This window comes from Sceloporus occidentalis, unplaced genomic scaffold (assembly GCF_023333645.1).
Source record: "Sceloporus occidentalis isolate IW3139 unplaced genomic scaffold, rSceOcc1.0.p SCAF_1, whole genome shotgun sequence".
Classification (NCBI taxonomy): domain Eukaryota; kingdom Metazoa; phylum Chordata; class Lepidosauria; order Squamata; family Phrynosomatidae; genus Sceloporus; species Sceloporus occidentalis.
The window spans coordinates 236,078,154-236,104,105 of record NW_028316981.1 but is presented as its reverse complement, the minus strand read 5'-3'; the positions used below and the strand labels follow the sequence as shown (position 1 = coordinate 236,104,105).

General features: G+C 40.7%; 1 protein-coding gene across 3 annotated transcripts in view; it reads right to left on the bottom strand.

Annotated features, from left to right (window-relative positions):
* Nucleotides 1-25,268, bottom strand: part of TJP2 (tight junction protein 2) — a 103,935-nt gene extending 78,667 nt beyond the window's left edge. For 2 of the 3 annotated variants that reach the window (XM_089490371.1, XM_089490381.1), the window contains exon 1: nt 5,188-5,408. In XM_089490371.1, coding sequence (XP_089346497.1) covers nt 5,188-5,357 — 170 coding nt within the window. In that variant the 5' untranslated portion in view covers nt 5,358-5,408. Of the gene's footprint in view, nt 1-5,187; nt 5,409-25,186 lie in introns of those variants that run through there. The other variant, XM_089490412.1, reaches the window with a different exon arrangement.
* Nucleotides 25,269-25,952: the final 684 nt, after the last annotated feature.

Below are 25,952 nucleotides of genomic sequence, written 5' to 3'. Positions count from 1 at the left end.
AAAGAATACCAGGTAATCTAAGCTAGATTTCAGAGGAAGGCAATGGCAAACTGTCTGAGTATTCCTTGGCTAAGAAAACCATATGAAATTAATGGGGTCACCATAGTTTAAAGATGACTAGGGTCCAAAACACACTGCAGAAATAATCCAGTTTGAAACCACTTGGGAATCCTGTGAATTGTAGTTTGCTCTGGTATCAGATGTCTCTGACAGTCTCTGACTGGATTATTTCTGCAGTGTGTTTCAGACCCTGGTCATACAAATACATGTTACCTCTTCTGACACTTGGACTGAGGAACTGGGAATAATTTGTGACTAATCCAGTTTGAGACTGCTTTAACTAATTTGGCTCAATGCTAGGGAAGGCAATTTGGCTCAATTGCCAGGAGAAGGCAATGGCAAAGAACAAAAATTACAACACTATGTAAAATAAGATGTAAAACTTTTTTTCAAATTGGAAAAATTTAGACAGAATGCAGGATCCAGTTTTTCCTCTGAATCTAAGTTCCCTGGATGTATAATTTTAATTTTATTGTAGCATTAACCACACACACTTTTCTTTATTCTTAAAATATAATAGGCATATGTAAAGTAGCATACTGAATGTTGGGTTTGTCTTTGGGTGATGCAGATTCAGATCCCCACTTGTGCTACTCTGCATGTTGCCTGAGGGCTATTCTGAGATAAACAAGATTACTGCAATTAACTTTGTACAGCAAGTAGTACCACAGAAACAATTTTTAAAATCTCAGTAGAACAAAGAGTTTCATAAACACAGTCATTATTGCTCACTTCTCCTCAACGAAAATGGAAGCAGTTGCTACTATTTATTAACAGTACCAGTAATTAATGGCTGCAAGTCTTTTCAGTGACATTTGGCATAGTAAGTTTAAATCCTGGGTGTGTAGCTAAAACATGTGTAGGTCTTTGGTAAAGCAAATACTTTCCACTAAGGCAACATATAGCTGATCTGTGAACTACAGCAGGAATGGGGAACACATAGTCCACTAGATGTTGTACTGTAGTTCTCATCATGCCTCATCCTTGGGTATGCTCAATAGGGCTGATGGAAGTTGCAGTCTAACAACATTTTAAGGGCCACACATTCCCTGTTCCTGGTCTGAAGTGGTGCAATAGGGGATTTAAATACAGTTATCAACCCTCCAGATTTGGTGTGGAGTCCAGGAGTTGACCTCAATCTCCTCTAGACTCCAGTACTGGAATTGTGACAAGCCACTGTCCTCTCAAGAGGACCAAGCATGAAGGTTCAGAAGATACAAATGACAGGAGGTTAACAGACAGTAAAGAGAGGGGAAAACGGTGGAAATCAGTTTTGTGTAAATATTGCAAAATGAGATTAGGAGCAGAAACATCCAGGAGAAATAGAGAGTAGGACTGAGTATTCAAGAACAGCTCCCTGTATCTCTTTGTAGCGAAATCTGTTGCAAATGTGCTGAGCTAGGAGAAGGGCTCTCTGCACTATGCTTTTCAGTTATATTTTTTATTTCTTATATTTAAATTGATACATTAAAATCTTAACATACTGTGATGATGAAGGACCTTCAGACAGTAACACAAGTTTGCCCCCCCCCCAAAAAAAATGGTGTTTTGCAGCTTAAATGATAAATGGTCCAAGGAAGATGGATGGAGAAACCAACCTCACAAAACTAGTATTGATACAACAGAATGAATTCTATGCTGCCAGGGGTCTTCAGTAAAGCATGAGAGGGGGGAAAAGTCAAGGAGAAGCCATGCTGAAATCATAAGAGACCAGGAATGAGAAAACTGACAAAAGAAGAAAGAGAGAAATTTCATAATTTTTTATCAACATCCCCAGAATCAGGAAACACTGTCTGATGGAGAGCAGGTTTACCACATATTTCTCACCATTTAAGTTACACACAACAAGATTGTGCAGAGAAATGCTTCAAAAAATATTGCCAATTCTAACATTATTCCTCCCATCCTACAGATGGATAAAAATACCAACATAGCAAAAATGATTTTTGCACCAAATCCACAAGAAATGTTGCTTAAGGTCATACTTTTCTTTTCAGTTGGGTCTGACATCTCCAAGAATGGACACAATACATTATTTCCATTATTTGCACTTTGTTTTTCTCTAGCAAAGGGAACAAATCATGGATTGCTTGATATTTACAGTGAAAATGGTGAAATTTGCAGATGACACCAAATTAGGAGGAATAGCTAATACCCCAGAGGACAGGATCAAGATTCAAAATGACCTGAATAGACTAGAAAGCTGGGCCAAAGCTAACAAAATGAAATTCAACACAGAGAAATGTAAGGTATTGCACTTAGGGCGGAAAAATAAAATGCACAGATATAGGATGGGTAACACCTGGCTGAATGAAACTACGTGTGAAAGGGATCTAGGAGTCCAAGTAGACCACAAGTTGAACATGAGTCAACAGTGTGATGCGGCAGCTAAAAAGGTCAATGCAATTTTAGGCTGCATCAATAAAAATATAGTGTCTAGATCAAGAGAATATTGTGTCCAGTTCTGGGCGCCACAATTCAGAAAGGACATTGACAAACTGGAGCGTGTCCAAAGGAGGGCGACAAAAATGGTGAAGGGTCTGGAGACCATGCCCTATGAGGAACGACTTAGGGAGCTGGGGATGTTTAGCCTGGAGAAAAGAAGGTTAAGAGGTGATATGATAGCCCTGTTTAAATATTTGAAGGGATGTCATATTGAGGAGAGAACAAGCTTGTTTTCTTCTGCTCCAGAGAACAGAACCCGGAACAATGGATGCAAGCTGCAGGAAAAGAGATTCCACCTCAACATTAGGAGGAACTTCCTGACAGTAAGGGCTGTTCAACAGTGGAATGCACTCCCTCGGAGGGTGATAGAGTCTCCTTCCTTGGAGGTCTTTAAACAGAGGCTGGATGGCCATCTGTCAGGGATGCTTTGATTTGGATTTCCTGCATGGCAGGGGGTTGGACTGGATGGCCCTAGTGGTCTCTTCCAACTTTACGATTCTATGATTCTATGTGGAGGTCACTATTCTCTAACATTCTATAGAATGGTCTCAGCATTAGCAGTGTTTCTTTGAAGCCTGGGTCCAATTATATTTGGATCCTTTTTTTAAAAAATGTTGACAGATGAACATTACTTTGAAAAAGTTAGAGCCTAAGACACTTAGAAAAATATAAAAGGGCTAAAATGTTACTCATCCACTGGTGAACAAATCAAACACTGAGGTTAATGTGCTGTATCTGAGATGCAACTACATACAGAATGTAAGCCATATGGACTACTTCAGATTTGTTTCCCACAGTCTGCTCATAAATACTATAAAACTATTCCAGAAATTAATCCACACTGCTCTGAACTGCAACCAAACAAGAGAAGATTTTCTAATTACACAATTACACAGCATGTGCATCTACAGTGAAACTGCAGGTAACACCCAAGTCACAAAAGGTGAGCAGAGTGTGATTAGCAGAGGCCATCCCTTACCTCACATGAGTCAGAATTTTAATGTGTTTTACCTGTACAGCCCCTATCACTTTAGGCACTTGCTAAAAATGGCTAGGATCCAAAGCACCACACATCTATCCATGTACAAGAGGTGGGATTTTCAGTTCATTATTCTGTAGATAGACCATTACTCCTAAAATTCTATTAAATTTTTGGCTTGAAGTCATGAGCAAAAACATCAGCAGGAACAAAAATAGTTGCTGCTGCAGCAACAACAACCCATATACTGTATGCGCACAAACCCATACAAGCGCATACTTTTTTTAAAAAAAAAGATACAATTATTTTATTTATATCCCACTTTGTTCCAGCACAAAGACACAAGGTAGATTACAGAAATTAAAATAAGATATAGATAAAAGCTCATATCAAACTGTATACAGACAAATTGGCCCTTCTGGAGCCTGGCATCATAAAAGAGAAACAACACCGTGCTTCCATTTCGAATAAGCTGTTGTTTTGCAATAAATCACTTTTTTAAAAAATCATGCCTTTAGTCATCTAGGTCATGAAGATTTGCTTTCATGCATGCATACACACCTTTATTGTTTGATTAATGCTTACTGAAAGTCAGGTGAACACATGATTCTGAAGCACAAAAAAGTACAATAGTTTTTGGAAACAATAACAAAATAAGCTATTTGGTCACACTGGTTGTTAAGCCATAGCACCTATTGCTGGGTTGGATATACAGTGGTACCCCGGGATACGAAAGCACCGCCTTACGAAATTCCCGGGATACGAAAAAATCCCATAGGAAAAAACTGTTCCGGGTTACGTTTTTTTTTCGGCTTGCGAAAAAATTTTTTGGTGCTTTTCGGCGCTATTTCACACGAAATCGCGGCTTTTAGCGCTAGCGCCTATGGCTTTTTCGGGTTGCGAAATCTTTCGGGTTACGAAGGGCTCCGTGGAACGGATTGATTTCGTAACCCGGGGTACCACTGTATAAGATTTGATCAAAAGTCTTCTTGAGGCATGATTCGACTTATACTGAATCACAATATCCCCTCATTTCAAATGCAATGATTCCAAGTTGCCAATGTATAACATATGTAAATTTATTCCCACCTCTACCATAAAAGTGAAAACTGGAAAGAAAGGTGGGACATTGGTTGCAGTGTAAAGGCATGAAAGATATCCACACACAAACATCCATGTGCTGTGGGCTTATGATGCACATGTGATGTTTGTGTGTGTTTTACTTTTATCTCAGAATGCAAAAATATAATATATAGAAGTCTGCTTTTTTGTGAGGGCAGAGGAGACCCTAAGCAAGTTCAATTTGCCTTTTTCACCAGTATGAAAACCTTTTCTGTTTCCAGCACAACCATTAAAAGTGTGAGGAGCAGAAAAAGTAATCAAGGAACAATCCATTACATTCCCACTTGATCTGCCCTTGCTCCAAGTCTGAATGGGCTTATCTACTAAGTTCATGTTTTTAAAAAGTTTACACAGAGGCTTAAATGTTATTACTGACCATGCCTCCGATTTATCCCGGCCATCCATATGCCAGCCAAAAACACCATATATACACACTATCAAGAAAACTACATGCAGTTCTTGCAGCTTCCTAATTAATAATTTCTCCCATTTGCAGGTAATGCATACAGCTACCTTACACATGGTTTCACAGAGTCAATATTTCCCTTTACAATTACTCATTTACCCAATGTGTAACTTACCCTGGATGCTGCCAAAGATTTGCATGTCGGACCACAGGTAACAATTCTCTCTTATTAAGGGGAGTGATCCCAATTGCAGCTTCAAGAATGGTTATGTATTTCTTGTACTTCATCCTGCCTCTTTCAATGCACCGCTTAAGAAAGTTACCACCTGTGTCTGGATGCAGCATTGGATATCATCTGGCCCCAACAACCTGACTGAACTACAGTGCTGTTTTTCAAAATGGGTAACACACATTGCAGGCTAGAGTTATAAAAATAACTTTTGCAAAAGGAGTTTAAAAAACCAAACAAACTCCTGACAGATTCCCCTGAAACGTCATCATTACATAATTCCAGCGATCTTTGAATAAAACACTAATGAAAATGAGTCAAGAGACAATCATGGTCTAAGCCTGCCTGATAATGTACACTCTCCAATTTACTAATCCTCTGCTAAATCTCCAAGGCTTATAATCTCCCAAGTACTAATGGAGTAGCAGGTGACTCGTCTTTCAATTCAAATTGAGGGCTGCTAAAGATTTTTTTGTTAAACTTTATATATGGCATTAAATACTGCAAGATATAAAGAATCCTACCTTCCCAATTATTGTGAGCCACACCAATTATATTGCAAAAAAATTAAGAAAGACAAAAGAAAAGGAAGTGGTATATAAAAACAAAAACAGAAATTTTGCAGGAACTGGAAAATTGCTATCTAAATTGATTTGCATAGAATTAAGCAAAACAACTGCATTCATTTACAGTGGGCCTTGTAAACAGACACTCTCTCGCTTGGCTATAACAGACCGATTGGGTAAGGCAGGAAAACACTTGTAGTTTAGGGGAAATATTTGGTTCTTAAGCACGAGAAAGAACCAGCACATGCCATAAACATGCACAAACAAGGAGGCTTCTAAAACTTTCTATGGACTAAACAAGATGATTACTGTATTTGGTTTGTCGAAAGTCAGGGACATCCCTACGATTAAACAAAGTGAGGTAACTGGCTCAAGAAGCAGATTTAGGATATTATAAAAGGGAAGCAACTGCTCACTTATTATTGTATTTTTTCTGCCAGAAACAGGGGGAGATGCTACTATAATTTTTTGCCTCACGTACCAAAACAATTTGGCTAGCTTTTGTCACTGTGCACCTTGACTTGGGTAAATCAGGAAGTACAATATGACGTCATTTTAAAAATATTTTAATTTTAATAATTTTAACTTTATTTACACTCAAAAGGGATCTGAGTTATATACAATAATATCTCAGTATAACAAAAGGCAGTATAAACAAAATAGTGGCAAACAGACTGGAAACGATCAATATACATCTCCATCCACAAAACAGAAGACACAAAAACTACAGCAACTACAAGACCATGACATTAATTACCCAGGCAAAAAAACTATTCTCAAAATTCTGCAGCATAGACTCCAATCATTCATAGAGAGGGGAATGCCAGCTGTCCAAGTGGGGTTCAGGAAAGGAAGAGACACTAGAGACCATATCAAAAACACATGATGGATAATGGAGCAAGCCAAAGAATTCCAGCAGGAAGGAAAATTAACAATCTAAAATATGTAGATGACATCATACTACTAGCAGAAAGCAACACAGAGTTAGAACAATCACTGAAAAAGTCAAAGAAGAAAGCACAAAGGTAGGCCTAATGTTAAACATAAAGAAAACAAAGGCGGTGTACAGACCGCCCCTTTGGGGTAGCCTGCACCTGCCCCTTTCCCCGACGGATTGGGGCCTCATCTGCCACAGCGGCAGCCCTGAGGCCCCAATCTGCCACTTTTCCAGGCCGGGGGTAGCGGCAAAAGGACATTTCCCAAGGACACCCCGACAGTGGCGGGGAACAAGAGAAAAGGGCCACTCGGCCCTTTTCTCCACAGGCGCCCTTTAGAGGCGCCAAAACATCATGTCCGTGCCGCCCCATTTGGAGGTGGCGCGGCCTGACATTGTAATGGTGGCACCCATCTAGAAAGGGCGCCGCCATTACAACGTACTAGGGTTGCGGGCGTCTGGAAAGGACGCCCTGAGACAACCCTAGTACGTGTGCAGGCCGGCACAAAGTGCCGGTCTGTACAGCGCCAAAAATAATGACCACAGTGGATTTACATAAATTCAAGCTAGATAATGAGAAAATCAAAATAGTTAAAGATTTCCCATACTTTGGATCAAACACTGTCAGAATAGAGACTGCAGTCAAGAAATCAGAAGAAGATTAGGAATGGGAGGGGCAGCTATGAAAGAACTAGACAAAATCCTGAAGTGTAAAGATATATAGCGTAATTCTAAAGTTAGAATCATCGAAGCCATTGTATTCCCCATTACCATGTATGGATATGAGAACTGGACAGTGAAGAAAGCAGACAAGAAGAAAATGAATTCATTTGAGATGTGGTGCTGGCTGGAGAAAAGTGCTGAGGAAACCATGGACAGCCAAAAAGACAAATGATTGGGTTCTAGAACAAATCTAGTATGAAATCTCCCTAAAAGCCAAGGTAACTAAATTGAGGCTGTCGTACTTCAGCCACATTATGAAAAGGCACAGCTCATTAGAAAATGATGCTGGTGAAGTTAGAGAGCAGTAAAAAGAGAAGAAGACCCTGTATTTCCTTCTTCCCAAAATATAGCTACTATCAGACATATATGTTATGGAAGCATTAGCAGGATTACATCTCCAACAATTTGCTGATTTAGAAAACTCTTTCTTGAACAGATGTTACACATGAAAGAGCAATTTCTACTCTATGACAGACAGATCTATAACCATACTAGTTACAGATGATAAAACTGGTGTCCATTGATTAGTTAGAACTGGATATTTCAATTCTCTATTCCATTCTTGCTGTAAACCTGTTATATTTATTTATAGATAATAGAAATGTATACACAAGTAAATAAATTGTTGTTCTGAATACTTGGTTGGCCCCAATGAATGTTTCTAACGTTAATGGAACCTTGGATACACTTAAACTGCAGGGCCAAATCTGGATTGTAATAAATGTTTCAGTTGTAAATATTGCCATTTAGCTGATAGAGGGCATTTAAATTGTTCCTGACAAATTGAAAAGGGCAAAAATCCATCTATACCGAGTACCTGATTTAAGGTAACACTCCCATTTATTGGACCATATCTTCTATAAAAATGGTTCTTTATTAATTTTCAAATCTGGATTCCTCCATAAAGTCAATTTGGAATGAGTGTAGGGGTCAAACTGCAACTGATAAGACAATATTTGCCAGTTCTAACTGCTGAAATTGTTGGCACTCTAGGAAGGGCTTCCCAACCTGTGCTCTGAGGCGCCCTTAGAACTCCAAGTACACTTCCCAGGTGCTTAGTTGCCACTCCAGGAAAATGAAATAAAAATTAAATCAAATTAAACAATACAAATATATTTTTATATATATTCCTAAACACCATTAACTTGGAAGACATAAGGTAGGCCTCTTAGAGGCGCCACTATAGAAATAAGGGCTCCGCAAGTCAAAAAGGTTGGGAACTGTTGCTCTAGGGCAGGGGTAGGCAACCTTTTTGAGCCAGGGGCCGGGTTGCTGTCCCTCAGACAACTGTGGGGCCGAACTCAAAATGGCACCCAGAGCGGCGCAGAAGCTGCAGCGGGGGCGGCAATCGGAGGCAGGACCGGGCCAGGGCAGGTCCCAAGGCCTCGCCGGGCCGGATCCAGCCCATGGGCCGTAGGTTGCTGACCCCTGCTCTAGGGTATACTGCCTTAGGCTAGTCCTGTGCAAGGCTGATATATTTCTGAGATGGAAAACTTTCGACCCTCTGCAAGTTTTGGACTAAAGTTGCAACAAGGTCAGTTTCAAATCTAAGATTCTATTATTCTAATTCAGTAACATTGGCCTTACTGGAGGACAAGATGAGGGGAGCTGCAGGGCAAAATTTTCTCTACCCTTGATTTATAATACAGTGGATCCTCATTATACGCTGGGGTTTGGTTCCAAGATCCTCCGCGTATAACAAAATCTGTGTATGCTCAAGTCCCATTCAATATAATGACATAGTAAAATGGTATCCCTTATAAAAAATGGAAAATCACAGTTTGATATTTGAAATGTATACCTTTTTTGAACATTTTCAAACCGTGTATGCTTGAATCCGTGTATAAAAAATCTGTGTATAAGAAAGGCCAACTGTAGAGGTAGGCAACTGTGTTCTGCAAGTGTTTTGGGCCAAAATTCCCACTAGCTCTAGGCAGCATAGCTAATGGTGAAACATTGGAGGTATTGTTGTCTAGAAACATCTATAGAGCCTCATTTTTGTCTTATCCTCTAGTCCCAAAAAGTTCCAGTGGCTCTCAAATTTTAGGGTGAGACCCCAAGAGGGGGCACAACAGTTGCTCAAGGGGGGCATGAGAGTGAAGGCCCTGATATCCCTCTCTTCCCAAACTTTTTTTTTTGTCCTGGAGGGAAAGAGAAAGGCAAAGAGGGTGCTTTGAGACTCTGCCTGATGGAGGAGGAGGAGAGGCATCTATTTTCTTATAGAATGTTAAAATATGAATATACAGTTGGCCCTCCGTTTTGGCGGGGAATCCGTTTCAGACCCCCTGCAAAAACGGAGACTCGCCTATGTTCAAACCCCATAGGCTTGAATCAGGCGTGTGCCTGCGAGTGTGCGCAGGGGGCATGCTGTGGGGGCACACCCCACTGAAAATAACAGAAGTCGCCCCTCCGTGAATATTCAAGACCATGGACCTCAAGTCCACAAGAAAGGAGGGGTGACTGTATATGAATGTATGAATGAAAATGCACACACTAAACAAACAAATTATTTTTATTCATATATTATGTCAAATGGGGGGCAACATCTGCCTGTTGATGTAATGTTGGTCACAAGGGTAAAAAGTTTGAGAACCACTGACATAGCAGAATCAGTGCTCTCTGTATTCTATTGGGCTGCTGTGTATATTAACATATATTTCTACTTGATGTAAAATAAATTACTCTTGAACTCATATTACACAATAAAGGTGCTCAAAGATGGTAAAAGGGGTGAAATCAGATGGCAGCAGAAAGGCAGAAATGTTAACCAGCAGGTGCAGGACAAAAAACAACAACCAATTAGTCCTGGAATTCTCTCCCATTTTCTGTTGATCCTCATGAAGAATTTGCAGGTTTCTTTTAATCTTTGTGATGGGTTTGACATGGTGGATATCGTGTCACATAGGATTATTCACAACACCATGAAGTAAAAAGAGAAATGATATGCATCAATGTTCCCTTTTTTCCAAAACCACCTTGGGCCCACGGGCAGCTGATAGTGTATTCCCACACACTGCGCTCTTCAGCCTGCTCCACAGACTCTCATTACAGGCTAAAATGTGACACCTGTACACAATCCAGCTCTCCTGCCTAACTGGCAGGATAAAGAAAGAGCTAACTACAAGGGAGTTAATTTTCATCTTTGTTATTTCATATTTACCTTGCTGTTCATAAAATGAACACAGGGAAGCATAGATTTTAATCCTCTGTAACCGCTTCAGATTTAGAAAAAGCCCATAAATCCAAAGCAACATGAAAGGAAGATAAAACCGTTTGCTTCCATTCAAAGTTTCTCCCCAAGTTAGTTTGTTAAGCAATTAAAATTTTAATTTGAGTCTTGTGATCAGACTGGTTTCCCATGGACTCTATGGAGCTAATGTTCCCTTTCTCACTCCATGTACAAAAGCCAATCCGATTGGCAGCTGAATATTTCTTCAACACATATGATAGCACTGTGCCATCTATCACACACCGAGGTCAAAGTATTGGGCACAGTGTGTGACCCCCAGTTCTCTTCTCCCACATCTTACCATCTGCCACCTGGAGCAAATGAATATTTTGTCTAATATTAGTGGCAGTGCTGGGCAGAGGCATCACACATCTACTCTCTCTCTAAAAACTGTGTTTATGGCAGGAGACACATGACTCCAGGGCTCTCTCCACCACATTACGTGCATGTATGACTCATGTCCATACCAGTCCCCACTTTCAGAGCTGGCTCTACCATTTAGCTGAGTGAGCCAACTGGTTTAGGCAATTGATTTTTAAAGTCACTGGCAGGCAAACTGTTGTCCCATGAGGGTGGGGGAAAGAATCATGGGACTTTCTGTCTCAGGTGCCAGAACAGCTTGCCTTAGTTGCGGTCCTATGCACCTTTGCCTAAGTCAGTAAAATATCCTGAGCTAACATCTGTGGGGGGGAAAAAAAGGGGGGGGATTACATATCAAAATTGTGGGGAAACTTTGTATAAGTTTATCAAATTCCATCTGGGAATTTTCTTGCTTAATATAATTAATGTAATGACAGCATAGCATCATTTCTTCATATATTTATGTATATACACACAGAACACTGGTAGCTTTGCTTTGGATTACTCTGATCTGCAGCAACTATGGACTTGTCAACGCACACCAAAGTGAGTTTAGGAAAAATGTCCAAACAGTTCTCCCTTTCAAACACACTCGAGACTGATGAATCATGGTATGTGTAGGTACACTGCCATGGCTGCTTTTTCTCTCTCTGCCCCAATGCTTGTGGATGTATGTATTTCTGAACTCCCGCCTCTCCCAGCCTCACATTAACATTGTTATAGAGTGCAAAATACATACATATGTGAATATCCAATTTTTATAACCCTGAGGTGATAAAAAGGCCTGGATTTGGCACCAATAGTCCTGTATGCTGTTTGGACAGCTCATTTGTGAAAACTAGGTGAGGCCGTTTTGTTTGGCCCATGTAAACATCCCCACAGACAGAAGAACACAGGGTTTATATTTTTAAAACCCCATTGATATAAAGGTAGCCATGAATATATGCAGTGTATTGTATGCACTGTACCTTACTATGAATTTAAAATGTATGAGAAGGGCTTCCAAATAAGAGCAAAGGGCATTAATAATTTGATCTCAACTCCAAGAATGTGATTCTAAATTGCAGTTTTATTTTTGTAATGCTCTCTTTACATGTAACTGTCTGGACAGTTCAGATTTGATCAACTATAGCTTACTTGAATGTAATCCTATGTACTAGCATGTAATCCCATTTATCTTACTAAATTTACTCCTTGTCCTACAGGCACCTCTGGCATCAGCACTCCTTGGCACTTCTTTCCCTTTTCTTGTTGTATACTCTGATTTGGTACAATAGGATACTATGTTCTGTTAATATACAAGTTAAGATTGCTCAGTATGAGCAAGCATTTGACCTGTAACACAGAATAGACGCTGATCCGTATATTCTAGCTTTACTTAACTGTATATTTTAGATTTAGCTGCAATGCCAAGCCACAGTTGATGAGCTGAACCTGTTTATCTGATATTCTCATTCTGCAATTATTTAACATTAGCTTCAGTTTAGCAATTAAACTGGTTTTCCCTTTCTTTTCTTTTTGGAACATTGCTTGATGGAAGAGACCGGAAAAATTTGGCTTCTTTCTCAACTACCAATAGTTTGCTATTATGCTATGAACTCAGATAATGATTAGTTCTAACTATGTTTGCCTAAATTAGCAGCCTAAAACAATTATATTCAGATAAACAAAGCTAATACCAATCAGGGTTCACCATTCAAAACTAAACTGAACCAAATGTTTTTAATCTCCTTGTCATTACCACGTAAAGCATGGTTTTATTTGCAAACCAGAAGAATGATAAAGCCTTTTAACTAATCTACCTAGAGTGAGAATATTCTTTAAAATAATTTCATATAGATACCCATAATTAGATTCATAACTGCTCAAAAAGATGTCAACCATTGTTCATACTGTTAAACAACTCAGAAGCAAAACCATCTTTGTGACCTGTACCCAGAGGCCTAGTAGTAGATCCCAATCTAACTTCTGCCTGCTTTGATAAACATAATTTCAAAGTGACTTATCAGACCCCCCCCCAAAAAAAGGAAATTTATACTATAATTAAGGATATAATTTAACAATTCAGAAAAGTATATATTTGGGTATATAAGAATTGCAGTCCATCTAAAGATATGGGCAAATGTGAAATACACCGTGGGGGTGAAGAGATTCTACTTGCCATTTTAGTCTGATTTAAGTAAACAAGCTTCCCTCTGCAGTTGTTCCATCCGTTCTAAAATATTCAGATAGATCTGTTATACTGCATCATTTTAGCAGCCAAACTGAGAAAGAACTACTGCAATATCTACTGGAATGGGGAAGTGAAATAAAGGTGAACCAGTTCACTTAAAAGAAAATGCTTTTTGTTGTATTTGCCTGGGACTCACAAACTGATTTAGGCAATGGTGGAAATCATGCAGCCCTCCAAATGTTGTTGGACTATAGCTTCCCGCAGTCCAAGCCTGCATAGTCAATGCGGAGCCATGATGGGTACTGTAGTTCACAATATCTGGATAGCCATGCAATTGCAACCCTTGATTTAGGCTATGGAGAAGAAAAATGTTATTTTCCTGGTTAACCCCCCCCCCCCCCAATATATTGTAGAGTACAATTTCAATTATCACCAGCAAGCACAGTTACTGCAAACCCATTTATTATTTCCTCAAAGTCATTTTCTCTTACACATTTACACTCTAGTGATAACATAACTTCTTCCTGAGATTAACTGTTCTTGGCTGATAATAGAACCCATGCAGATGTTGATGATTTTGCTTGCTAGCTTGTTCAAATCCACCCCCCCCCAGCTTTCATCATAGTCATTGACAATATACAAAATTTCTGTATGATTCTACAGTCTTTACAAAAAATTGTTATGTGCTCTTGTCATTGATCCAAAACACACTGCAGAAATAATCCAGTTTGAGATTGCTTTAACTGCCCTGGCTCAATGCTAAAGAATTCTGAGAATTATAGTTTTGTGAGACATTTAGCCTTCTCTGTCAGAGGGCTCTGGTGCCACAATAAAGTACAATTCCCAAGATTCCTTAGCACTCAGCCAGAGCAGTTAAAGCAGTCTCAAATTGGATCATTTCTACATTGTGTTTTGGACTATTGTCTCAAATATATTTGGGATTTGTAAATCCTACCAACATGGGCATCGTGCCCCACTGTCCTGGCTATCAATTGCCCTAACTGTTATGTTGCTTCCTTTCTTTGCTGTTCCTTTCTCCTATGCACAAAGAACTCTGGGAGTGGTAGTTGCCCAGAGGGCATGCCACATAGGAAAGCAGAAATCTTCCTGCCTCTTAAACTAAATGTCCTATTTAACGGAATAATTACACATACACTCTTTCTAGAGTGGACACTGGGCTGGCCACTCACTTGGTCTGCTTTGATGTTTTTCCTGATTGGCTTCATCAGATCTCAAAGGATCTGGACAACATGTACCTAGACAAAAGCAAGTAAGTATCCATAAATATCCTCAAGTATGACTTAAATCCAGCCCCAACGTTTTTATTATGGCAATGCGATTGCAGTCTTAGTGAAACAGCAGCCCCCCTGGATTTCCAGCCCCCAAAGTGTACCCTTCTCTACCCTGAACTGCAACCTGAATCTTGAAAGAATATACTTTCACTCACTGAACTGTGATTTCTTCCTTCTGGCATCCAGAAGGTTACTAAACCCTTAGATTATGTTAACAACTGGAGAGATTAACAGTGCAGAGATTAACAGAAGGAAAGAAGAAGAATCTGTTCTGCCCGTAATCTGTGGAAAGGATTCTCTGCCTTTTGCGTAAATAAAGTACCAAGCAGTAGAGAGAAAGGCCTGTTACAGACTGCCAAAATAAAGCTGCTTTGGGTCTCTTTGGAGGTATGCTGTTTAAATGATGCATGGGTCCCAAGAATCCGGAAGCTGCACCAAAGCTGCCCTCCAGTGCTTAGGAATGGAGTGTGGCTTTGGCGCGACCTCCAGACTCTTAGGACCCATGCATCATTTAAATAGCATACCTCCAAAGAGACCCGAAGCAGCTTTATTTGGGCAGTCTGGAACAGGCCAAAGATTCTTAAAATGGTTCTAACACAAAATGATCAGGAGAATCCCCTATGTGGCCGTCTTCATCCCTCCCAGTTACAGGTAAATATATACAATTAATTGTGAATGCAGATACTTACATGACTGAATGGAATTGAATGAGTGATCCAGGCTTCCCATCTAGCAACATACAGATACAAGGAGGCTAACTTCAATGTATATATTTCATTATCTGAATCAAGGCCAGTGGCTATTATTTAGGAATCAGAGGCCAGCTAGAACCTCTAGCCTAGGAATGCAATTTAGCCTTCCAGATGCTGTTGGACTGCAACTCCCAATATCCTTAGCCAATACAGGTAACAGTGAGGAATACTTGAAGATGCCTTCAGCAATGCTTGAACTGCTAAAATGGTTCTCACTCTATCCCATCCTATCATATTATGAACAAAAAACAAGGCACACTATTTAACATAAGGAATAATTATGGTGCAACTATAGGTACTTGCACAAATATTAATTTCTCTCACACTCACAAACACCTTGACATTTTAATTTATTGTATTGTGTTAAAACCTGGAAATGAAATGGATTTCACTTATATTGTTACCACTTGATGCATACAAGATACCCAACAATGGGAAGATGCAAAATACCTTTACTGGGGAACAAAAGTCAAATAAACAAACTGGCAGCAAACATGTTGGCTGTATACTGAAGCAGCACAAAAGCTACAGTTATACCATGCACCAACCTTAGATTGTAAGGCTGCACCACTGAGCTTTTTATAGGGAACAGCATATTCCACCAGTTATATGATACATGCATACACATCCAGATTATTTGTAATATACACATGGGTTAAGAACATTAAGCACATTTCAATGGCCATAGCATTCCATACTAAACGGAGGTCTGGTGGCGCAGTGGTTAAATGCCTGTACTGCAGCCACTCACTCACAAACCACAAGGTTGCGAGTTCAATACCAGCCAGGGCTCAAGCTCAACTCAGGCTTGCATTCTTCCGAGGTTGCTAAAATGAGTACCCAGCTTGTTGGGGGAAATTAGCTTACAGTTGTAAACTGCTTAGAGACTGCTTAGTTCAGTATGAAGTGGTATATAAATGAAGCTGCTATTGCTAATGCACCTCAGGACATCCATAGAGTGAGAATGCTAAAAGGCTATGCAAACAATGTTTGTTACTGAGAATTTATCTTCTACAAACCAGCTAAAGTTCTGGATTAATTAACATGAATGATTCTCAGAAACATTGATCTGTACAGGAACTGATATCCTGTATCTACTGAGATGGTTCCAGAAAGGAAAAAGTCTTCTTATTTTAATGTGTGATTTCAGTGGTTTGCTTTTATAGGTTTTGATGCTTAGAAATTATGCTACTATTGGAATTGATTTTTTAGACCATTCTACTATAATTGAGGAGCTGAACAGACCGCCTCTTTTAGCACCGGATTGGGGCTGCGGCAACTACATGCCACAGCCTCAATCTGGCCTTTCCATGGCACGGTGCCATAGCCACTGGCCCTGTGGCTTTTCAGTGCTCTTTTGGTGCTGTGTCATCTGGAAGCAGAATCAGAGGAGTGCTGTTACGCCAACTTCCGTGTGGTGGGGCACGCGATGTCACTCTGGCATGGAGGTGGAGTCAATACATACATTATACAGATGCCACATCCCCCCTCCATCTTGATGCCAGCCTTTAAAGCGGGTCTGTTGAGACTCTGAATTATCTTTATGCTTTGGACTGTTCTTCGATTTTGGCATGATGTATTCCAAATGTAGTATTCCAAACATAGCCACATCATAAATGGAGAACTGATATAACCTAGAAGATAAATTAACTTCTTCTGTTATTGGACTTTTGCTATTGCTTATGGGAAGGTAAACATGATGTCAAATTTGTATTATTTTGTTCACTATATAAATTGGGAACAGTTTTCCAAATCCCTTTGGAAATAATAGCCTAGAAGCTATTTCAAAACAAGATTCTTCAAATTGCAATGACCAGTAGCTAGAAAAATAGGTCAGAGCAGATAAATTATGCCTGCCAAACAAAACCCATGCCAGAAACAAAAATAAAAACAAAACAAGGTGAGAGTCTTATCATACACATGTCAAAATATTTAATTGCTCCTTTTAAATTGAAGTTTTAACATGTGACTAGGCAGCTCTCATTAGATCGAGAGAAGGAAGACTACTAGAATTTTCGATCCATATCCTTTTGCTCAGTTTACTTAGACTAATCTTTAAAAACTGAAAGTTCAGCAAAGTTCAAAGCATTTGGGGTTTAAATGCAAAGGCCATATGCAGTTATCAAACAGGTTGGATAGGAATGTTAAGAGTTGCTACATTTATTCTGCCCCAGCTAATCTTGAAGCTTCCTGTCAGAACAAAACAAGAGGAAGGATTCAGGGTAAGAAGAGAAAAATAAAAACAAACAAACAAACAATAAACTGCCCTTGAAAACTGTCTTCTCCATGATGTCAGTATAAACATTGTATCTGGAAGTTTGCAGTTGCAGATTTCCTACAGTTTCAGTAGAACTGGCTATCCCTTTTAGGTAAATGTTTTTGAGGAATCATTGTTCAATTACAATGGAACCCAGAAAACCAAATCTCTTATGTAATTCCTGCTAACTGCCATCACATGGAGTAGCAATATTTTAGAAATTGGGTAACAGAGACTGAATTACAAACTGCTTGATCCAGCTACGGAAAAGCAGGAATTTGAACCAGATATCTCAGAAGGACAGATTATCTCCAGGGCCAAACTAGACATGACACAAGACCTGCACAAACACATGTTTTGTTTGTTGCTAAAAGCAGCTTTAGGGAGAGATGCCATCTGCATTACAAAGGAAATAATTTAACCCTTTCATTTCCATGCTAAAGTCAAAAGATGCCCCTTACCTGCACAGTGGTTGGGTGGGCAAAGTGTGGTCCTCCACATGCTGTTGGATGCAACTCACAATATGTTAGACCATTGGCTACATTGGTTCAGGCAGATGGAAGTTGCAGTCCAGCATCTGAAGGGAAAAAGCTTTGCCCAACCCATGTTAGTAACTATACAAAGGAAAACTTACAGGCACAATATGGAGGCCTTCACAGTTTCCTTGTAGAGCTACCAGCAGCACTAGTATGTGTGTGCATGTGTGTGTGAGAGAGAACGAGAATGAGAATTGCACAAGGGAATCAGCTCTGTGGAGGAAAAAGTGAACTAACCTTCACTGACTATGCTACTTAGGAGTAGTTGCCCTCCAGCAAAAGCTTTGCCCACCCCTGATCTAATTGGCAAGATTTCAGCCAGGCAATTCAAAATTCAGGGAAGGGGGATTTCCACTAAAAAAAATTAGGAAAATGTTCTGACAATACAAGCTGTTGTCAGTGGAACAGGGTACTTTGGAAGGAAACAGGAATTCCTTCCTTTTTAAAGAAGAGACTAGATTTTCTGCATCTGCAGGCACTTAAACTAGACTAGAAGATAGGCCACTTCAAAGTCTAATATTCTGTGTATGGGGAAAGGGCACTGAATGATAACAGCAGCAGCAGCAGCAGCTATACAACCACCACCACCTGATTGACCCCCAGCTCAATTGTCTGTACTCCCCTCAGTAGCTCTTTTTTGACTCTAAAGAGCATTGTGGTACCTAAAGATTAACAAATTTTATTTGGCATAAACTTTCATGGATTTCAGGCCACCCTAATGTAGTGGATTGCAGCCCATGAAAGTCTGTGTCAAATACAACTTGGTCTTTAAGGGGGCTGAACAGACAGGCCAAAATAAAGCTGCTTTGGGTCACTTTGGAAGTATGCTGTTTAAATGATACATGCATGTTAAGAGGTCAGAAGCTGTGCCAAAGCTGGGCTCCAGACCTTAGGACTGGAGCATGGCTTTAGTGTGGCTTTTGGACTCTTAGGACGCATGCATCATTTAAACAGCATACCTCCAAAGTGACCTGAAGCAGCTTTATTTTGGCATGTTTGTTTCGGCCTTATGGTTTTCTTGGTTTTGCTTCAACAGAATAACATGGCTGCTAGGCCCCGCCACCACAACATTGAATTGAAGCTATTCTCTAGTTATTATTATTATTTATTATTAACCTTTATTTATAAAGCACTGTAAATTTACACAGCGCTGTACATACAATCTTTTTAATTAGACGGTTCCCTGCCCTCAGGCTTACAATCTAAAAAGACATGACACAAAAGGAGAAGGGAGTAGTGGTGGGGAAGGGGATGAGGTCCAGCAGTTCCTGGATGCTCTCTATGTTTTAGACTACAAATCCCATCAGCCCCATCTATTCTGACCAACAATTTGAGATTATGAGAGTCAGTCAAAAGTATTAAGGGAGTACCACATTTGGGGTGTGTGCGTTTCGTATTACATAGCAGAGACCATAAAATTAAGTTCTTCATGTTCATGTGCAGATGGGGGTACACACAGTGTTTTACTGCAGATGAAGTTTCCAAGTTCAAATGCAACCTCTCTCAAGCCTCCATGTATCGTAAGCACTGGATAGCAATATATATGATTACTAACTATTAGCTCAATGGTCAGATGATGCTTTCCAAGCAAAAAGTAAGTTGTTTAATGAATAGCTTCTATTAACCAGTGTTCCCTCACTGGCCACATTTTTTTTTACAGTCAGGTTATAGAATCCTCTCTCGTCCCACAAACAATAGGCAAAATAATCATAATACTGCTACTGGTAACCACCAAATATTTTGGGAAGGAAAAATTATGACAATGATCATCATGATGGACCAACAGGGCACCAGAAACCAATAGGAAATTGCCTGTTCAGAAGCAAGACTTATTAAGTTTAATGGGACTAAGAACTGTAAAATAGGAGAATGTAAAAAATTCCAGTCATGGTTTCAAGGATTTGAAGGAGTGGGGAGGAAAAAGAGTTGAAGAAACAGAGAGGCACAGAAAGAGAAGCCAAGATAAGTGGAAGGAAGAAGAAAGAAAGGGTGGGGAAAGGGAAAGGGAATTAGGAGATTCAGAAAGAGAAAGTGGAAAGAAAAGGAAGGACACATTTAGCCAAGTGTTATGGGTAGCACTACAAAAAATGGACAAGAGAGGAAGTCAATAGAAGACTTCTAGCCAAGAACTGTTGGGGAGGGAGGCAGCAATAAAAAGACTAAAGGCTAAAGGAGAAGATGAGCACAGGCAATACTTGTGCAGGTGAGAAAAGGATAAAGATGACAAGAAAGAAGAAGGTGCAATCTTAGGCAGAAGTTGTGGTGAGATGGAGAAAGAGAAGTGAAATCAAGAATTAAAAGAGCAAAGACCTAAGTGTCTAAGAAGCAGAGCTCAAATAGACAGAGATTGCTATCAAACTTTTTGCTAACAATCTTAGAATTATCCATGTGCCTCAGACTAAGGCTGCAGAAATAATCCACTTTCCACACTGCAGAATAATCCAGTTTCACAACACTTTAACTGCCACGGCACAATCCTATGGAATTCTGAGATTTTGTGGTTTTGTGAGAGCCTTCCCTGTCAGAGCACTGTAGTGCCACAGCAAACTACAGTTCCCAGAATTCCATAGCATTGAGCCATGGCTGTTAAAATGGTGTGAAATGGGATTATTTCTACAGTGCAGAAGCAGCCTTAGAAAGGAACATGCAGTGGCTTCAGCCATTTAGAGGATGGTGAAAAAGGTGGAAACAGAACCAGGAAAGCTAATAATAAGATAGAAAAATCCACAAAGTAGCAATCCTGTAACACACACCATGGCAGTGACAGGCAGCTCAGTATTTCCCAATGCTGACTGATCACTCTGTTGAGCCCTGGTGCTGGCCATAGTTTGAGAAATTTTGAGATGGTGAAGAGAGATGTTAGGAGGCGTCCTGGCAGACCCCTGGAGAGTTTATAGCAGCCACACAAAAGCAGGCTGCAGCAGCAAGACTCAGCAGCACACAGGAATAAAGTACCATTTTGTTTCCAAGACAACACTCTCACCCCGAGAGTCCTCCCCTTGTCCTGAAAGGGGCCAGATGAGGTGATCTGAGAATCTTTAAAAATGCACTATTTAAATTGCAGTGTTGTTTTATTACTGTAGTACCTTGTTGTGCCAAGTGTAATGTTTTTGAAACCCACTGGCTGATCCTGGGCAAGTCACACTCCCCCAGCCTCAGAGGACAGCAGTAGCAAACCCCTTCTGAAAAAACTTGCAAAAAAACCTTAGGGTCACCATAAATCAGAAATTACTTGAAGGCACAAAACAACAACAACATTTTTGAAGGGTGGAATATAAAGCCTTGCAATATAAACAAACAACTTTTGATGTAATTGGCAGCCAAATGAATGGGAGACAAGATAAAAAAGACACTACAGGAATTCCTAGCAACCTCCCAGACATACACGCAAATACATGTCCTGGATTATTCTGAGTACAAAAGGAAGTTCTTAGCAACATTTATTGTGGCAAAACACTGGGACCCAGTCCTTTTCATTTCAGCTGTGACATCTACATCATGAGCTTCTTTAGTATTTAAAAAGTTGTGCTAAAATACAGAGCCACCAAGAAAGGGTTTGAGCCTTGATGAAGATTTTTTGGGGCCATTCAAAGGGGGGAGGGGGACACGCTGGTTCTGCCCTGAGTCTTTGTGAATAGAAGGGGCCCCACAGTCACTGCCACCCACAACCAGCTCTCACCCCTTCCCAGCCACCTCTCCAGCTTCATCATCTGATCTGCACCCAGAGGCTGCTCCCATGTGTTGCATGCCCCTCAGCGGCCAAGCTAGGCCAGCCAGATGCTTAGGAGCTGCCTTCAGATGCATAGTGGTTTGAGGAGCTGGACTGCAACTCTGAAGACCGGGTTTTGATTCCCCATCCAGCCATGGAAACCCCCTGGGTGACTTTGGGCAAATCACGCTCTCTCAGCCTCAGAACAAGGCAAAGGCAAATCCCCTCTGAACAAATCTTGGCAATGCTTGGTAGATTTGCCTCAGGGTCGCCATAAATCAGAAACAACTTGGGAGGTAGACAACCCAGTTGCAGAGGAGTTGCCAAAGAACTAGGAGTGCCACTGGACAGTATGTCTGCTCTTGATGTTCTTCCTCCTCCTCCTCCTCCTCCTGATCCTCCAGGCTGATTATCTCTAGGTGCCAAAACACACTGCAGAAATAATCCAGTGTGGGACTGCTTTAGCTGCCCTGGCTCAGTGCTAGGGAATTCTGAGAACTATAGTTTTGAGAGACATTTAGCCTTGTCAGAAGGCTCTGGTACCACAACAAACTACAACTACATTCTAGGATTACCTAGAATTGAGCCAGGGAAGCGTCAAACTGGATTATTTTTTGCAGTGTGTACTGGACCCAGGTCTCTGTTTCCAGCTACTGCTACTGTCCTCCAAGATCTTGCATTTTACCTGTGGCTTTTTCAAGCTTTGCCTGCCCACCCCCTCATTCTATTCCTCCCACACATTGGCCCTACTGTGCCTCTTTGTTCACCTGGTGGCTTCCTTTCCTTGTGGCTTCCCAGTCATGCTATCTCTTATAGCAAGGGCAGATCACCTAAAAAGCTTTCATATTTTGTAATACAGAATTTTGTGGGGTTGTTATGTGCCTTCAAGTCATTTCTGACTTAAGGCAACCCTAAGATGACCCCATCATTGGGTTTGCTTGGCAAGATTTGTTCAGAAGAAGTTTGCCATTGCCTTTCCCTGAGGCTGAGAGACTGTGACTTGCCCAAGGTCACTCAGTGGTTTCATGGCTGAGTGGGAAATCCAGTCCTGGTCTCCAGAGTAGTGGTCCAACACTCAAACCATGCTGCCTCCCACCGAATTTTGTACAGCATTATTGTTTTCTTTGACAATCCCTGGGTTAAGAATAGATGTCAAAAAACAACAGGCAAACAAACTACCAAGAAAGACAAGAACACATGCAATATAGTCAGGACCCAGGACCCCTTCCAGACCACAAACTGCTGGTCATTTGTATCCCCACTGTTTGGCCCTGCAGTCTGAGTGTCTGTTTTACAAGTGTGGAAAGCAAGTGGACCCAAGAAATAAAATATATAAGATTAACATGCAGTCTTCCAGATGTTTTAAGACTACAACTTTCATCAGCCTTAGCTGCCATAAGAATGCTGGGAGTTGCAATCCATTAACCTCTGGAAGGTCCCAGCCTTCTTGTAAGGTGTGATGCAATATTTCTCTCTCTCTCTTTTGGAATATCTGTTTATTTGATAACTCCATTTTGTTATCCATTACATGCAGTATTACTAAATATTGTATTACATACACAGTTGTATTGCATTACATTTTGTGTTGTATTGTGTAACATTACACATAAAACTTTCCCCATCCTTTATTGTTTTACTTTCAGCCCTCTTAACCATCTCCCGATTTCACCTATTTATGAATTCACCATTAATATAAGATTCTACTATTTATTGGGATCTTTCATTTCTTTTAGTTTCTCCTCTTCCTAAATTACACTACTTCTCTGATCTATATAGCACTTCAGAATTTTATTTTTTCATGCGTTCATTGAATTTATACCTTGTCTCTCTCTCTCTCTCAAGAGGGATCCAACAGGATTTTTTTTCTGACCTGAAGTATAGATGGATTTTTATTTTATTTTATCCTGCCAGAAGAGAATCTAGGCTGGGTGTGAGAACTCTCCTGGTTTCTCTCTTACAAATTGTTCTCCGGCCAGGAGACAAACTCTGATCCACCCAAGTGCCACCTCACCCGCCTAGGAAGCATCATCAGCTTTCGTGAGAGTACTTAGCATGGAAACAGACATATAGGCCCTTAATCCTGTTAAAAAGGCCTTCATCTGTAACTCTACTCTCTCCTGTAGACTTAGGTGAGAGGTGGCCCATAAAGCAGGAAAGAGCGCCTCCTTCCCCTTGGAAGATGCCACCACTGCCACAATCAGCCTGAAAACTTGGCAGCTGCAGGCAAGACACAAACAAGTGGAGGGACAGCTAGGGAAAAGCAAAAACACTGAGGCTGGGGGGAGGCAAGGCAAGAAGGCACAGATGGGTGCAAACTGTATAATCAGGATTCAGCTTTAAACCCCCTCCACGATTAGCTCATGCCAGCCCCATTAGGAATTTAGAGGACCAGATGTTTACAATTTCCCCAGAAAATAAGTCCGATTTGTAGAACACAGCCCTCATGCCTGAAGTCTGGCTTCAGAGTTTAAACACTGAAATTGATAAAAAACACTGCAAACTGGTTCAGCTATTGCCACTCAATTACGTTTCAAAACACGGTCATGAGTTCCAGTCCCTATTTCCCACCTTGACAAAGAAATAACTAGCAGAGGATACTATATAACTGGAACAGGGCCCTTTCGTAACTGATTCACACACACACACACTGTGTGTGTGTGTGTGTGTTGTTGTGTGCCTCATACATACATTCAATGGGCCTTTGCTGAGGTTTGGTTCCAGGACCCTGTGGATAATAAAATCTGTAGAAGCTCAAGTCCTATTAAATACAATGGCCTAGTAGAATGGTTCTCCTTAAATAAAATGGCAAAATCAAAGTTTGTTTTGGGGAATTTATATTTTTTAAAAATATTTTCAAGCCATAGATGCTTGAATATGTGGATAAAACAATCTGTGGTTAAGGAGGGCTGACTGTACATGCACACATACAAAAGAATCACTCTCAACTTATTCTTACATGCCATTTTTGTTTTCCAAAGTTATATGTGAAATAATCAGATAGGATTATATACATATAACTTTTGAAAGGAAAATGCTATGTAGGAATCATTTTATACACACACACACATATATATATACACATCTCATTTTGAAAAGGGAAATGGTAAGGGTCAGTTGTGAGTGATTCTTTTACATATAAAAGAATATAAACTATATATAAAAGAATCAGTTGACATACATAAAAAGAATATAAAACACATATAACAGTCAAGTTTACACGCCTCATTCTGAAAAGGGAAACGGTATGTAAGAGTCAGTTGTGAGTAATTCTTTTACATATAAAAGAACAGTGTATACAAAATGTATGTCATAGAGTCAGCTTACATATATATAACTTGGAAAAGGGAAATGGTGGCTGTAAGAATCAGGACAGAGTGCCAGCAGCAAGGCACTAAAAAGGAGCCAAAGCCTTACCTGGAGCAGAAGACAATCCTGTGTGGAGCCTTGCTTCTGAAGAGCCAGAGGTTGGACAGAGAAGGGGGCCCTGGAGTTGTCCTGAGGCTGCCCTTGAGAGGCTTTGCCTATCCCCCTTGGCCTTTTCTTGGCTGAGGATGAGGCAGGCTGGGGTCTCTTCTGGAAAGAAGAGTGTGAGCTGACCCGATCTCAAGGCGCCCTGTCCTTTCTCTCCCTGGCGTTTCAGGCTGTTTCCTGTTTGGAGGCAGGGAAGGCAAACTTGGAGGAGGAGGAGGGAGGGTTTGGTCTTGTTGGGAGGGAGGCTCTCAGGTGGACAGGTGAGCAGCTGCCTTGCTAAGGCCCTCTTGTGGCAGCCCAGCCCTGGAGGCACCTGCTGGAAGGAAAGGAAAAGAAAGGAAAGGAAAGGAAAGGGAGAGACCCCCCCTTCCAGGGTGGGCAGGTGGCCCCACCACAAAGGAGGCCAAGGCACCACTGCAAAACGAAGGACATCACCCAAGAAAGTCTGCAAACATTCATGTCAATTCATGTCATGGAGGACATTTTGGAATCCCTTCTGCACCTTAGGTTTAAATGTAGGACATATCCTGGAAAAGGAGGACCCCTGGTCACCCTCTCCTCAGAAGGCAGTAGTAGGTGCTGGCAAGGTGTCCTCACCACAATGGAAGACAAGGCACCACTGCAAAATGGAGGATATTCCAGGCCCAGGGGTCAGGGAAGGGGGCATGACTAAATAAAAACCAAATAACCCTCATATAAATGTCAGTTC